This window comes from Brienomyrus brachyistius, chromosome 4 (assembly GCF_023856365.1).
Source record: "Brienomyrus brachyistius isolate T26 chromosome 4, BBRACH_0.4, whole genome shotgun sequence".
In the NCBI taxonomy this organism is placed as follows: domain Eukaryota; kingdom Metazoa; phylum Chordata; class Actinopteri; order Osteoglossiformes; family Mormyridae; genus Brienomyrus; species Brienomyrus brachyistius.
In genome coordinates, this window is record NC_064536.1 from 17,649,220 (window position 1) to 17,663,565 (window position 14,346).

Consider the following 14,346-nt stretch of genomic DNA (forward strand, 5'->3'; position numbering starts at 1 on the left):
TAAATTTAGCCTTAAATGGGGATCCCTACAATAAATTTCACCGTTACCAATAAAAAAAAATGCAGACTGGCTACTAGACTGCTACTGAATACTGATAACATTCTAAACATGGAGATGCGGAGACCAAAAATATAAACTTTATTTTAGCATATTCAGAAAATGAGATGTGAAAAATTGAATAATCAGCGCTAGGTGGCACCAGAGGATGGGGTCCAGGAAGTACAATTAAATGTAGGTTCTTGAAAGAAATGAAATTTCATAAATTTATTAAACGATAAGCATTAAATGATCATCTAACCCACGGACCGATATCAGTTAAGTCTCGAGGATGTGAATTAAGTTAAGACTGATTACTCTCTCTTTCGAAAATGCTGGAACGTTTATTTTTTATGACCGTGTGTAAAGCAGTACAAACACACGGGTTCTGTCTTACCTCTCAGGTCTCTTTGTTTTACACTCCACAGGGGGGGTCATTTCAGAAGCAGCTCCCTCCATTTTTGTGCCGATCCAGACCAGATGACTCCTGATGGGGCCTCTATGAACACGAAGGGTAAATAGTAACAACCGGCGTAAATTAAGTTAGTTCAATATTCAACATTCATTTGACAGTCAAAAGGCAAACTTATTATGCGCTACAACCATTTCAGTGAATTATGTAAAACGACCTATGCAGCATCGAGAATCACGTTCTTTATGTGTCACAAGGTGTGTCTTTGAAATATTCCTCTTGAACAGTTTCATTATGACTAAAAATTACATATACATGCAAATAAAGCTATTATGCTAATGCATCATGTAATATATGCTACAATCCATACAGTTCCATCACCCATGGCACAAAATTTCTGATAGCTTCCATCATGATAAGAAAGCAGTCTGGCCCCCACTTAGAGCGTACCTTGCGCCTCTGTATTTGAATCAGATGATATAGAATTATTCATGAATAAATCAGTTGTACAGTATGCTGGATTTTTTTTGCAATTTTTCAGTTTATTTTTGTATTGATATATACATTTTACAAACATCTCACAGATTCCTGTCAGTAAATAAATATGAAACATTTTTACACATATTAAATAAAACTATTGGTAATATTTTTCAATACACCTGACTGCACTGTTACATTAGAGATGCATTGTGTTAAATGCTTTACACTTATTGCAAACGGAACATTTCTCATATTTGAACCATGCTAAAAACATACAAATTAGATTAAAAGCAGTCCTTACAAAACGGTAATCCGTCATTGATTCTCATGCAAAATACGTCAGAGCTCTATCCTCCTTGCTTTACTACTCGATTTGTAAATAGAACCTTGTCTGCGTAAATAGTCGTGCTGTATCCCGGACTGTTGTGTGTAACCTTACCTGTATTTGTGCATGCTATGTGCATGTATACGTCATTTTTAGTTGCAAAAGAACTTTTCAAGAGGAGTATTTCAAAAACAAGCCTTGTGACACATGAAGAACGTAATTCTCGATGCTGAACAGGTGGTTTGATAGAATTCACTGAAGTGGTTGAGACGCATAATAGGTTTGCATTTTGACGGTCAAATGAATGTTGAATATTAAATTAACTTTACGCCGGTATAGTAACATACATGCATAAAATCTTGTATCTACTTGATGCAATGGATGCGACCGCTATATATAGCAGTGTGTGTGTATATACAGGCCTATACATCACAAACACACACACATATATGTCTGGGGTCTCCCATGACTGCTTTGAGAAACAGTATATAGTACCCGCTCTAAATAATCTCCAATACAACATCTGCAGCATTAAATTACTGGCGCAAATACTTGCTTATTTTATTATAAATTGCATCTGTTGACTAAAACCTTACCTTGCAATGCAGAATCTTATCCGTGTTTTTTGACAAAATGGAGAGTCCAGCATTAAAATACTTTCACTTTCATTTACAAACGGTGAATGCTGCGTATCAAACGCGGAAGCGGTCTAAGCATAAATGGTCACGGACTCAGTGACACGGCGTAGGATTTTTGGGGACATTATCCATGTCACTTAATAAGAAGTAAGAATAAGAGAAAGGGGACAAGCTCCCGCCGCCACCTAATTCTATCATGACGCACATTATACGTTATACTTGTACTTATAAAACGCAGTAATGCAGTGCCACTTAATAACACACATACATCATTATCACACGATCTTACTCACGATTCACTTCACATTTGTCGCCGCCCTACGGCTGCTTTACACAGATTCTTTCGACATGTCATTCAAAGAGCAGTGAACAGTGGACTGTGCTTAATGTACAAAATATAGATTTACAGTATATGAGTAGCAGATCTGAGATGTGTGCACTGTCATAGACAGTTCAGTGCTCTAAGCACAGTTTACTAGATGTTTATCTTATTTTGTCTTACAGTTATTAACCCATTTACAGTATAGATTGCCCTACAGCACATTATATGGAAATTGTATAATTAATAAATATCCACATATATAGGTAATCTAAAATGCAAGGAGTGTGTATTGGCCCCTCCCTTATTATGCCATTCCCTACCCTTTGTACTATGACTGGACATTCCGGGCACCAGTGACTGTAAAAGAATAGGAAGTATGTGTGCACATCAATCAAAATTCAGCTGTATAAAAATATGGAGGAGCTGAATCTGAATACACAGATAGCAGATTTTTATAAATGCTTGCTTTGCGCAAATATTTAAAAAATGACTTGTTTTCTTGAAATGGACAAAAAAAAATCATGTCAAATTTAGACAAAACTTAGTACATTGCTATGCAAAGGGAAAAAAATACACATAACACTGTAATACCCAGCTTATAATAGTATTAATAACTATATACATTTATGCATCAGTTAACATCCTTCCGCACAACGTCCAACTTCATATGTACTGTATGCCCAGGGTCCCATAAGCTTAAAATACATACAGTACATGGTCTATCTAACTCATCATACCCACAATGTACCACAAGTAGCTGTTGCTGGTGTAAACAAAGCATCTACACTGCCAGCCATGTAATGGTACAGTGCATAGTCTATCTAACGTATAATACCCACAATGCACCATGAGTACCTGGAGTAAACAAAGCATCTACACTGCCAGCCATGTAATGGTACAGTGCATAGTCTATCTAACTTATAATACCCACAATGCACCATGAGTACTTGGAGTAAACAAAGCATCTACACTGCCAGCCATGTAATGGTACAGTGCATAGTCTATCTAACTTATAATACCCACAATGCACCATGAGTACCTGGAGTAAACAAAGCACCTACACTGCCAGCCATGTAATGGTACAGTGTATAGTCTGTCTAACTTATAATACCCACAATGCACCATGAGGACCTGGAGTAAACCAGCAGTATAATGGTACAATGCATAGAGGTAAGGAGCATGCACTGATTACAGCGCGCTGCCACACCCACCACACGACAAACCACTGGATGGGAACCTGAGTGCAGACATGTGGCAGGTGATACCTCAGCACCACACTAGTCCAAATGGACCAGTGTGCATTTTTTTCTGGTGGCTGGAGTGCCAGTCCTGTCACCAGCCCCAAAGTTTTTCCCCTGTAAATTGGAGGCCTAATGGAGTAGAATCACTCCAGGCATTCATGGGATTTGAACCAGTCATGTTTTAAGACATGACAGATTTCCTATGGATGTTCTCTGGACAAAGAAATATTTCAGATAAAATATTTAAAAGCTATTCCTGTATGCTGTCATAATACATTGTTTTTGAAGGATTTCTTTGTTTTTCTTAGTAACAGGGTCATCCTATGGACATGCTGTTGTATCTGAGGAAACATAGGAGGAGGGAGCAGGGGAGGATTGAAGCAAAAAGGGTTTTACTGAACTAAAGAATCACTATCAGAAGATAAATAGTCTAGGACCACTTGCAGGGCCGGATGCAGTTTAACGTAATACCCAGGACATAAGAATTCTTTCAAACCAATTGGGACACATACCTCCCTCCAGCATCGTTCAGTGCTGACTAGTGATGTGTCGGTTGCAAACAAACCATTTAAAAGATCCAGATCCGGACTGAGAAATTTTTATAAAGCAAAACACCTCCACGGCTCAGCGCTCCATGGTGCTCTGACTGTGACTGAAGTTTGTGTTACTGGCGTGAGAGCCGCGCGACCGATCACGTGACGAGTTAGACAAGGTTCATACCATCAGGTTAAACGGGGGGAGGGAGAGGAAGAGAGAAAGAGAGGGAATGTGGTGCGTGAATAGTAGGCAAGATGAGTGACAGTTGGAAACGAAGTGACATTTTGATACATTTTAATATCTATGATAACTCAAAGGCGGAATGCACAGTTTGCAAGATGAATCTGTCATTTCGAGCAGGATCCATAAACAACCTTCACAGACACTTAGGAACTGCGCATCCAACAGTTCAGATGGAAGGAAAAAGACAGGCTAGCGTGCCTGCTACTGCCAGAAGGCGGATCAGCCCGTCTAAGCTGAGGCACTTAGCCTTTCTGCGCCAAAGGAAATGTTAAAATGTTACACTGTTAGAAAGCTGACGATTGTTATAGTGGATAGATATAACAAAAACTGATGGATGCTGCTGTTTAACAATTTTTCAATTTATATTTTTCATTATTTGTTATTTATGTTATTTGATTGTTATTCAGGGGCGGCATGGTGGTGCAGTGGTTAGCACTGTTGCCTCACACCTCTGGGATGATTGTTATTCATAGATCAAAGACAAAAACAGATTTTCCACTTACTGTTTAAAATGTTCAATACAGCTGTAGTAGTGTTTGATGTTTTTACATGTAGTCTTTATACCAAATATAATGTAAAATTATGGTATTAAGGAAATAATAAGGTTTAGTACACATATCAGTCATGGGTCAAAACAGAGCTGAATCTGACTGATGCAGAAGTAATAAAATGAAGAATCATTTGGGAGCCGGAAGAGCCGACTCTACTTGGTGAGCTGAGCCAAATGATCCGACTCACTAAAAAGAGCCGAAATTCCCATCACTCGCGCAGACTGAGGAGACGTTCGGTGTCACAGCCAGTTTGGGGAAGATTATAGGTGCTGACTTAGGACAAAAATAACAAATCTCAAAAAGATTTTGTCACGCCCACACGGGCGGACACCACGAGCTGCGGCTCGTTACGGGTAATGAGCCCAGGGATAAAACCAGCCAGAAGGCACCAGAACACTGCGAAGTATTGCGCTGATGTATAGAAGCCATACCAAGCACTTTCTTGTCGATTGTCTCTCCCTGATACCCAACCCTGCCTGTTTACCTCGTGTCTTCTCCTTACCCCTCTCTCTCTCCTGTTCCAGACCCTTCCCGGTTCCTGACCCGTCCTCCCTGCCTGCTCCTGCTCGTCCTGTTCCCGAACCCTCGTGTGTTCCTGTCTTGAGCTTCCTTGTAGGACTGACCCCCCGGCTTACGACCTCCCTGCCTGTCTTTCCACCTTGCCTCTTGCCTGTCCCTTTCAGTGCCTCTGTTTGGTTTATCCAAATAAAGCGCTTAGCGGCTTGCATATCTGCATCCCGGTCTCTCTGTTCTGGACGTCGTGACAGATTGAATGTATTTCTAGTTCCCAGCCTCTCATTGTTATTTAAGAAAGTAGTAATCTTTAAACCCCTAAAGGTGTGACCCCTAAAGGTGTGAGGGGTTTGACCTCACCATTTCTATTTAAAAAACCCCAACTAGCCATTTTTTAAACACACACACACACATCACAATAATTGTGTGAATGCTATCATGAAGTTATCATATAATCTGCGGGACATAGAGTAATAATGGTATTAAGAATAAAAACATGCAGACAAACTTACATTTCTGGATCCCTGGTCTGGTCCTGCACTCTCCACTGTGGTCCACACTATAGCAGAAGCAGCATGACCAAAACCGCTTATTTCCAAACCATTTATCCTACTGGGTCGCGGGGGGTCCGGAGCCTATCCCGGAAGCAATGGGCACAAGGCAGGGAACAACTCAGGATGGGGGGCCAGCCCATTGCAGGGCACACTCACACACCATTCACTCTCACATGCACACCTATGAGCAATTTAGCAACTCCAACCAGCCTCAGCATGTTTTTGGACTGTGGGGGGAAACCGGAGTACCGGGAGGAAACCCCACGACGACCTGGGGAGAACATGCAAACTCCACACACATGGCTTGCAACACATTCCAAACAAAGTTGGGACAGTACAGCATTTACCACTTTGTACAGTTCCCCTGTCTTTTAACAACACTTAAAAGACGTTCAGGCATTGAAGAAATCAAGTAACTAAGTGTTGCAGGTGTTAGTTTGTCCCATTATTCCTGCAAACAACGTTTTAGGTGCGCAACAGCACGGGGTCTTCGTTGACGCATTTTTCGTTTCAAAATGCGCCAAACATTCTCTATAGGAGACAAATCAGGGCTACAGGCCGGCCACTCAAGCATCTGCACCCTCTTCTTACGCAGCCATGCCTGTGTTATGCACTGTAGAGGGAGGAATGCCCAAATCTCTTCCTATCTTTCTTTGAGAAACGTTTTTCTTCATCATTTCAAAGATTTTTTCCCACACCTGGTGGCAAACTGGTGATCCTCTGCCCATCTTTGCTCCTGAAGGAGTAGGCCTTTCCTTGATGCTGCTATTGTACCGAATCATGATTGCAATCACCTGTTAACATCACCAGTTTCAAATCACATCATTATTTAGTTATTATGCCTCATTACTGCCCCTGAATTGCCCCCATCCCAATTTTTTTTTAAATGTGTTACAAGCCTGAATGACAAGAATGGATGTTTATTTACAAATCAAATGATGTTGACCAAAAAAAACATGAATGATCTTGTGTTCATACTGTCTGCAATGAAATAAAAGTTAAGGGACATTTGTGAATTACTACTTTATTTTTTTATTCACATTTTCCACCCTGTCCCAACTTTTTCTGATTTGGGCTTTCTCACACTCAAGGATGCTTTGCAGTGCAAACAATGATACAGAAAACAATGCAGACGCAACAGCAATAATAACAACAGAACAACAACGCCAGTGTTACGTAGTAGCAGTTACATTACAGCATTCCTGGAATAAATGAGTTTTTAACTGAAGCTTGAAAATGGTAAGTGACTGTATCTCGCGCAGACTGTGAGGGAGTGTGTTCCATAGTGTAGGTGTTGTCACACAGAATGTCCTGCCACCCACAGAAGATCATCTGCATTTAGGTACGGTAAGAAGGTTGGAGCCCAGTGACCTTACTGTGTGAGCAGGGGTGTATGGAAGAAGGTCAGACAGATAGTATCATGGGGAAACCAAAGGGAGCGGGCTCATGGATTAGGTGAAGTAATCAGGTTGCGAGAGAGAGTTGGAATGGAAAATACGCCCAAACGGTGCCAGTTCTGAAGCTGAGAAACTGGCAATCCAGAAGTTAAAATCCAAAATTTAGACTGACAAACGCGGACAAGAATAAAAAACACTGGTGAGAAGTGGCAGCCAAAACGCGCACAACGTTCTCTCAAACGGAACTGATGTCTGATGATAATATACATAAGTATCTTTATAAAGCTCTGAGCAGCGCTGGGGTTCAGTGATCAGCACTACAGCCGACCCAGGGGTTGTAGGGTTTTGGGTTCAGTTCCTGCCTGGGATATGTATGTGTGTGTGTGTTTATGTGGGAGTTGAGCGATGTCAAGAAGAGCTTAAGTTTTTTTAATTGCATTTTTATATGACTTTTGAATTGCTGACACCATGACTGAAATCCTTATTTTCTGTTTAGTTATACCTGCAAACCTGTTAAATTTCCAAAATACAAAAATACTAAACTCTCTCTGACACACACATACAGGTGAGAGTAAATATGGAGGTCAGAGTGCAGGGTTGGCCAGCATCCAGCCCCCTGAAGCTTAAGGGCCCAAAGCCAGCATCACTCTGTCAGCCAGGTATTTAAACCAGTGACCATCTGACCACAGGCACAGAGTCCAAACCCACTGAACCACACCAAGAATGTTACAAATATATACATATCCTGCAGTAACCAGAATTAAAAAGAATTTCTGGGTGTCTATTTAAATACACTCTAATTGTTCTGATAAGTGTTACGATCCTCAGTCTAGGGTTGAGGACCGCCAGAAAGGTAAAGGGAAAGGAGAGGGGAAAACGAGACAACCAGGGTATGGGAAAAGGGAACACGGGACACAAAGGGATCTTTTTTTGTATTTTTTTATGTTTATTCACAAAGACCTTCACACACAATAGGGCAACAGACTTCGGGAGTGACACCGGCAAAACAATAAACAAAACACCACTAACGAATACGTCCCAAACTAAGCTAACTCTAAACGAAAAGAAAATGACACAGACTAATCCTAACTCCCTAACCAAAACACAGAATAAGCAACACGTACGCAAACCAAAACAGCCGTCACTCCCTACGCACTTAACAGAGACGGACATACAGAACACCAAAGCCGAAACACAGTATCCGAGGGGCGAAGCAAGAGAGGAGTCAGGAGGAAGGCAATAGATCATAAACCAGAAAGCAGTCAAAACCAAAGGCAAAGGTACAGAGGGATAAGGCAAGAGACGAAAACCGGAAAACCAAAAACTGTCATACACGATAAATCACAAGAACACAAGCAAACCAATACAGCAAAAACCAACTATGAGCAGAGCTCCCGCTACTCTCCCGCGCCGGCCTTTTCAACTCACAAACGCGGAAGTAGCGTCGAGGCTCGGGGCGTGGCCAGGTCCGGGAGGCGGAGACGAAGGCAGCCGAACAACAATCAGGACAATCCACCCCCAAACCTTACGGCACGTAACACCCCCCCACACAAGAGCGAACCTGCCAGGTGTTCGCAATCCTCCATAACTGCGGCATACAAAATAAATAAGTAACTAATAGACAGGAAGAACCGGAATCAGGCTCGGGAGAGGGCGTCAGCCACGAGATTAGTGACCCCTTTTTTATGTACGATCTCTAAATTAAACGCCTGGATAATGAGAGCCCAACGCATTAACCGCTGGTTAGTGTTACACATCCGAGCGAGGAAAACCAAAGGATTGTGGTCTGTATACACCACTACCGGACGAGCACTGTCCCCTACATATACTTCAAAATGCTGTAAAGCTAAAAGGAGGGCTAGGGCTTCTTTCTCGATTGTGCTATACGCTAACTGGTGTTTTAGAAATTTCTTGGAGAAGTAGCATATAGGATGGTTCAACCCGTGACTGTCTTCCTGCAGGAGGACGGCACCAGCACCCAATCCACTGGCATCTACTTCTAACTTGAACGGTTTGGCAAAGTCGGGGGCAGCTAGGACGGGGGAACTACTGAGCAACATTTTCACCGAATCGAAAGCACTCTGGCAGTCTGGGGACCACACAAATGGCACCCCCTTACGAAACAAGTGAGTAAGGGGCATGACAACCTCTGAGAAATTTCGGCAGAAACAACGGTAATACCCTGCCATCCCGAGGAACCGCTTCAGCTCTCGCGGCGTCTTCGGAACGGGGAATAAACGGATAGCCTGGACTTTTATGTCCAGGGGCTTAACCTCGCCTCGACCCACTAATTTCCCCAAATAGCTGACCCTGCCCTGTCCGAATTCACATTTTTCGAGGTTGAGCACCAGCGAAGCCTTTTGTAACCGAACAAACACCTGTTCAAGGGAACTCACATGCTGTTCCCACGAGTCGGAATAAATCACCACATCATCTAGGTAAGCCTCACAATTTTGGACACCACATAATACTTTATGCATCAGCCGCTGGAAGGTGGCTGGGGCATTCCGTAATCCGAAGGGCATGACTGTATATTGGAGGAAGGTGTCAGGGGTAGCGAACGCGGAAATCTCTGAAGCACGGGGGGTCAGTGGAACTTGCCAATAGCCCTTTAATAGGTCCAACTTAGTCACGTATTTTGCAGAACCGATACGGTCAACACAGTCTTCCATACGAGGCAGGGGGTAAGCATCTGGACGAGTCACGGCATTAACCTTCCGATAATCCGTGCAGAACCGGAACGTCCCATCCGGTTTGGGAACAAGCAGGCACGGGGAACACCAAGGACTATTGCTGGGAACAGCAAGACCCGTCTCTACCAGGTAAGCGGTCTCTCGAGATAACACAGCTCTCTTCCGGGGGTTGACCCGGTAGGGATGCTGCTTAACGGGAGCGTGATCACCAACGTCGATATCATGTTCTCCAGCAGGGGTGCGCGAAGGGGTATCAGCGAACAGGGGTCGGAAGCGATCTACTAGGGACAAAATGTCAGTTTGGGCTGACCCAGGCAAGTGGCTGAGCCGGGACGTAAGGTTTTGCAGAGCCTCTGAGTTAGGAAGGCGAGCACAGGGGAGACAATTCCTACCGAGGTGTAAGTCATCAGTCTCTGGCGAGTACTTACTGAGAGACACGACGCCCACAGGAGCGGGGACCGGAACAGAAGTAGGCGAGGGGACGGAGACCGAGCGATCAAGGTACGGTTTCAACATATTTATGTGGCACACGCGAGTCTTCCTCCTACGGTTTGGGGTCTCTACAACATAGTTGGTGGGGCTAAGCCTTTCTAGTACAACATATGGACCTGAGAATCGGGCGCTAAGGGAGGAACCGGGCAATGGGAGAAGGACTAAGACACGATCACCAGGCTGGAAACACCGGGGTTTTGCAGACTTATCAAATTGACCTTTCATTTTCTTCTGTGCTATTCCCAGAGACTGTCGAGCCAATTCCCTAGCTGTAGACATCCGGTCCCGAAGGGATTTCACAAACTTGGACACATCCTGCGTAGAGGAGGACGCATCGGGGGATAACCACTGCTCCTGTAACGCCTTCAGGGGACCTCGAACAGTGTGGCCAAAGACAAGTCCAGCAGGACTAAACCCGGTCGATTCTTGGACAGCATCGCGTATTGCAAAAAGTAGAAGGGGCACTCCCTCATCCCACTCTCTCCCTGCATCTAAACAAAAGGTACGAAGCATATTTTTGAAGGTTTGATGGAAACGCTCCAGCGCCCCTTGGCTCTCAGGGTGATAGGCGCTGGAGACGGTATGACGTATTCCTAGCTCGCGAACAACTTGTGCGAATAACTTCGACATGAAGTTCGTGCCTTGGTCGGATTGCACACACTTAGGCAGCCCAAAAGTAGTGAAGAACTTAATTAACTGCTTTACTATGACGGGAGTCCGGAGACTACGGACAGGAATAGCTTCCGGGAAACGAGTGGCGGCACACATGAGGGTGAACAAATACATGTTACCCGAACGAGTTTTTGGCAATGGACCTACGCAATCGATCAACACACGCTCAAAAGGTTCACCAATAGCCGGTACCGGATGTAATGGAACCGGTACAATAGCTTGGTTCGGTTTACCTACCAGCTGACACACAAGACAGGTTTTACAATATCTCTTCACGTCCGTATTAACACCTGGCCAAAAAAAATATGCTAAGAGTCGATTTAAGGTTTTTCTAATTCCAAGATGCCCCGAACACGGGTGGTCATGAGCGAGAGACAACACATAATCCCGATATAACCCAGGGACTACCACCTGAAATACAGTAGCCCACTCAAAAGGCGAGTCCGGAGGGGTCCATTTCCTCATTAATACCTGGTTGCGGTAGAAATAGGCTGTGGGGTGGTTCTTTAATTCTTTCTTGTTCACAGCGGAGGTACGACACGCTTCCAATGACAAATCCTCCGCCTGTGCCTTGGTCAAAGCGTCCGTAGTGGAAGGGACCTCAGGGGACACAGCAGGTTCCACGGAGACCAGGGAGTCCGAGTCACAAGTCGAAGGTGTTGGGTCGGACATAAATGTCTCAGCCAGCTGAACGTCGGCGAACTTGCGCTGCTGGGCCCGTGTCAGCACACAAGCCGGGAACACCTGGGGCAGTTCCGCCGCAACGTCATCGGCGCAGATCTCCGGCTCTGGGGCAACTTCAGGAAGGGGAACGATCCTTTTCCCCGCAATGTCATTCCCCAGAATGAACGTGACCCCTGGAACAGGTAGCTGGGACTGGACCGCAACACGCACAAGTCCGGAGAAATCAGGAGTACATAAATATACAGTATGCAACGGAACCGCAGCCACACACAGATCGATACCTTGCACCAGTACGTCGGTGCCACAGTAAGTGGTACCATCTAAAGGTAAAATTCCTTCAATTACGAAAGACTGGGCCGCTCCCGTATCCCGTAGGATAGTTACCGGGTGACGTACCCCGTCTTCACCGAGCGACACAGAACCAGGAAACACAAATGGCTGGAATGTAGGTTCAACAGTTTCACATGTCGGTAACACATTAACACGAGCTGCGATCTGCACCTTTCTGGTCGCTGCACGGGTCTCTTTACGTTTAAGAGCGGGACAAACAGAAATTATGTGACCCACCTCATGGCAATAAAAACACTCTCTTTTCTCTACAGGTGGTGAATAAGAAGCGGACGAAGGAGAGGATATCACAGGACGGGAACCGAGTTTGCGAGGCAAAGGGGTTGGGGTAAACACAGTCTTATGGGTCAGAATAAATTCATCAGCCAGAGTAGCAGCTGCAGCTAAACATGTTACCTTTTGTTCATTCAAGTATACTACTACCCGATCATGAACACAATTTTTAAATTCCTCTAACAGCAATAGTTCCTTGAGTTGCTCAAAGTTGGTAACACCACACGCAGCACACCACTTGTCAAACAACAAAGCTTTCTCACGGGCAAACTCAACATGGGTTTGGCTGGCGGTTTTAACCAGCTTCCGGAAATTCTGCCGGTAAGCCTCAGGTACTAATTCATACGCCCTTAATACGGTAGCCTTCACAATGTCATAATCAAGACTCTGGGCTAACGCCAGAGCCGAGCAAACTTCCTGAGCTTTCCCCACTAACTTGCATTGCAGAAGCAATGACCACAAATGTCTAGGCCAGTTCAAGGTCGTAGCAATCTTCTCAAACATAGCGAAGTAAGCATCCACCTCATTCTCCCGAAACACAGGAACAAGAGCGATATGGCGACTAACATCAAAGTCAGAATGTCTACCTCCAATTTCCTGGGAAACCTCCAAAGAACCTGAGGGAGAACGCAGGCTAGACCGAGGAGCGTCTGGGGCATCAGCCTGGTCACGGGCGGGCAGGTCGGCTTGAGGGGTTGTACGTGGTGATTGTACTCGACGCGGAAGGGGAACAGGTTTTTGTTCACCCATACCCATTCTGCGCAGTGCCACCTCCTTGTCAGCTTCAACCTCCACTTCCCGGACACGGAGTAACTGAGCCTGGTACTCCTGCCTTTTAATCTCCAGTTCCAGCTCCCTAAGTCGAATGGTCAGCAGCAGATCCTCCCTGGCTGAGCGTGGATCGCCGAGATCCATGCGGATCCCTGTTCCCAGATCAACGCTGCCGGCTTCCGCCGTAGCTGTCAACGGTACGGGAGTGGGTGCAACACTCGGCGAGCCGCCTAACTCGGGTAGGATACCCTGCCGAATCAGCTCGTCCTGCAACGCTTGCTTTATAACCCGCTTAGAGGCTTCAGCGGGGACCGAAACATTAAAGAAGTCTGCTATTCCTAGCAGATCGTCCTTACGGCACTTATCAAACTGTTCGAGTGTGGGGTAGAGGGTGAAAGCAACGAGATCGAACCGAGCCATTTCCACTACACAACCACACACCCCCCCACACAAAATAAACCGCCAGGCAAACACCAGAAAAAAGAAAGGAACGGACGAGCCCCCAATTTCTGTTACGATCCTCAGTCTAGGGTTGAGGACCGCCAGAAAGGTAAAGGGAAAGGAGAGGGGAAAACGAGACAACCAGGGTATGGGAAAAGGGAACACGGGACACAAAGGGATCTTTTTTTGTATTTTTTTATGTTTATTCACAAAGACCTTCACACACAATAGGGCAACAGACTTCGGGAGTGACACCGGCAAAACAATAAACAAAACACCACTAACGAATACGTCCCAAACTAAGCTAACTCTAAACGAAAAGAAAATGACACAGACTAATCCTAACTCCCTAACCAAAACACAGAATAAGCAACACGTACGCAAACCAAAACAGCCGTCACTCCCTACGCACTTAACAGAGACGGACATACAGAACACCAAAGCCGAAACACAGTATCCGAGGGGCGAAGCAAGAGAGGAGTCAGGAGGAAGGCAATAGATCATAAACCAGAAAGCAGTCAAAACCAAAGGCAAAGGTACAGAGGGATAAGGCAAGAGACGAAAACCGGAAAACCAAAAACTGTCATACACGATAAATCACAAGAACACAAGCAAACCAATACAGCAAAAACCAACTATGAGCAGAGCTCCCGCTACTCTCCCGCGCCGGCCTTTTCAACTCACAAACGCGGAAGTAGCGTCGAGGCTCGGGGCGTGGCCAGG

General features: G+C 44.9%; 1 protein-coding gene and 1 long non-coding RNA gene across 3 annotated transcripts in view; one reads left to right on the forward strand and one right to left on the reverse strand.

The window, feature by feature from the left end:
* The window catches only part of LOC125740118 (uncharacterized), a 353,638-nt gene that overhangs the window by 110,073 nt on the left and 229,219 nt on the right, over positions 1-14,346 (forward strand). The window lies entirely within an intron of this gene.
* LOC125740114 (NACHT, LRR and PYD domains-containing protein 12-like) overlaps positions 1-14,346 on the reverse strand; it is a 341,935-nt gene that overhangs the window by 91,731 nt on the left and 235,858 nt on the right. Inside the window, exon 16 of the mRNA XM_049010930.1 lies at positions 5,811-5,857. Within this exon, the coding sequence (XP_048866887.1) occupies positions 5,811-5,857 (47 nt within the window). The remainder of the gene's footprint in view (positions 1-5,810; positions 5,858-14,346) is intronic.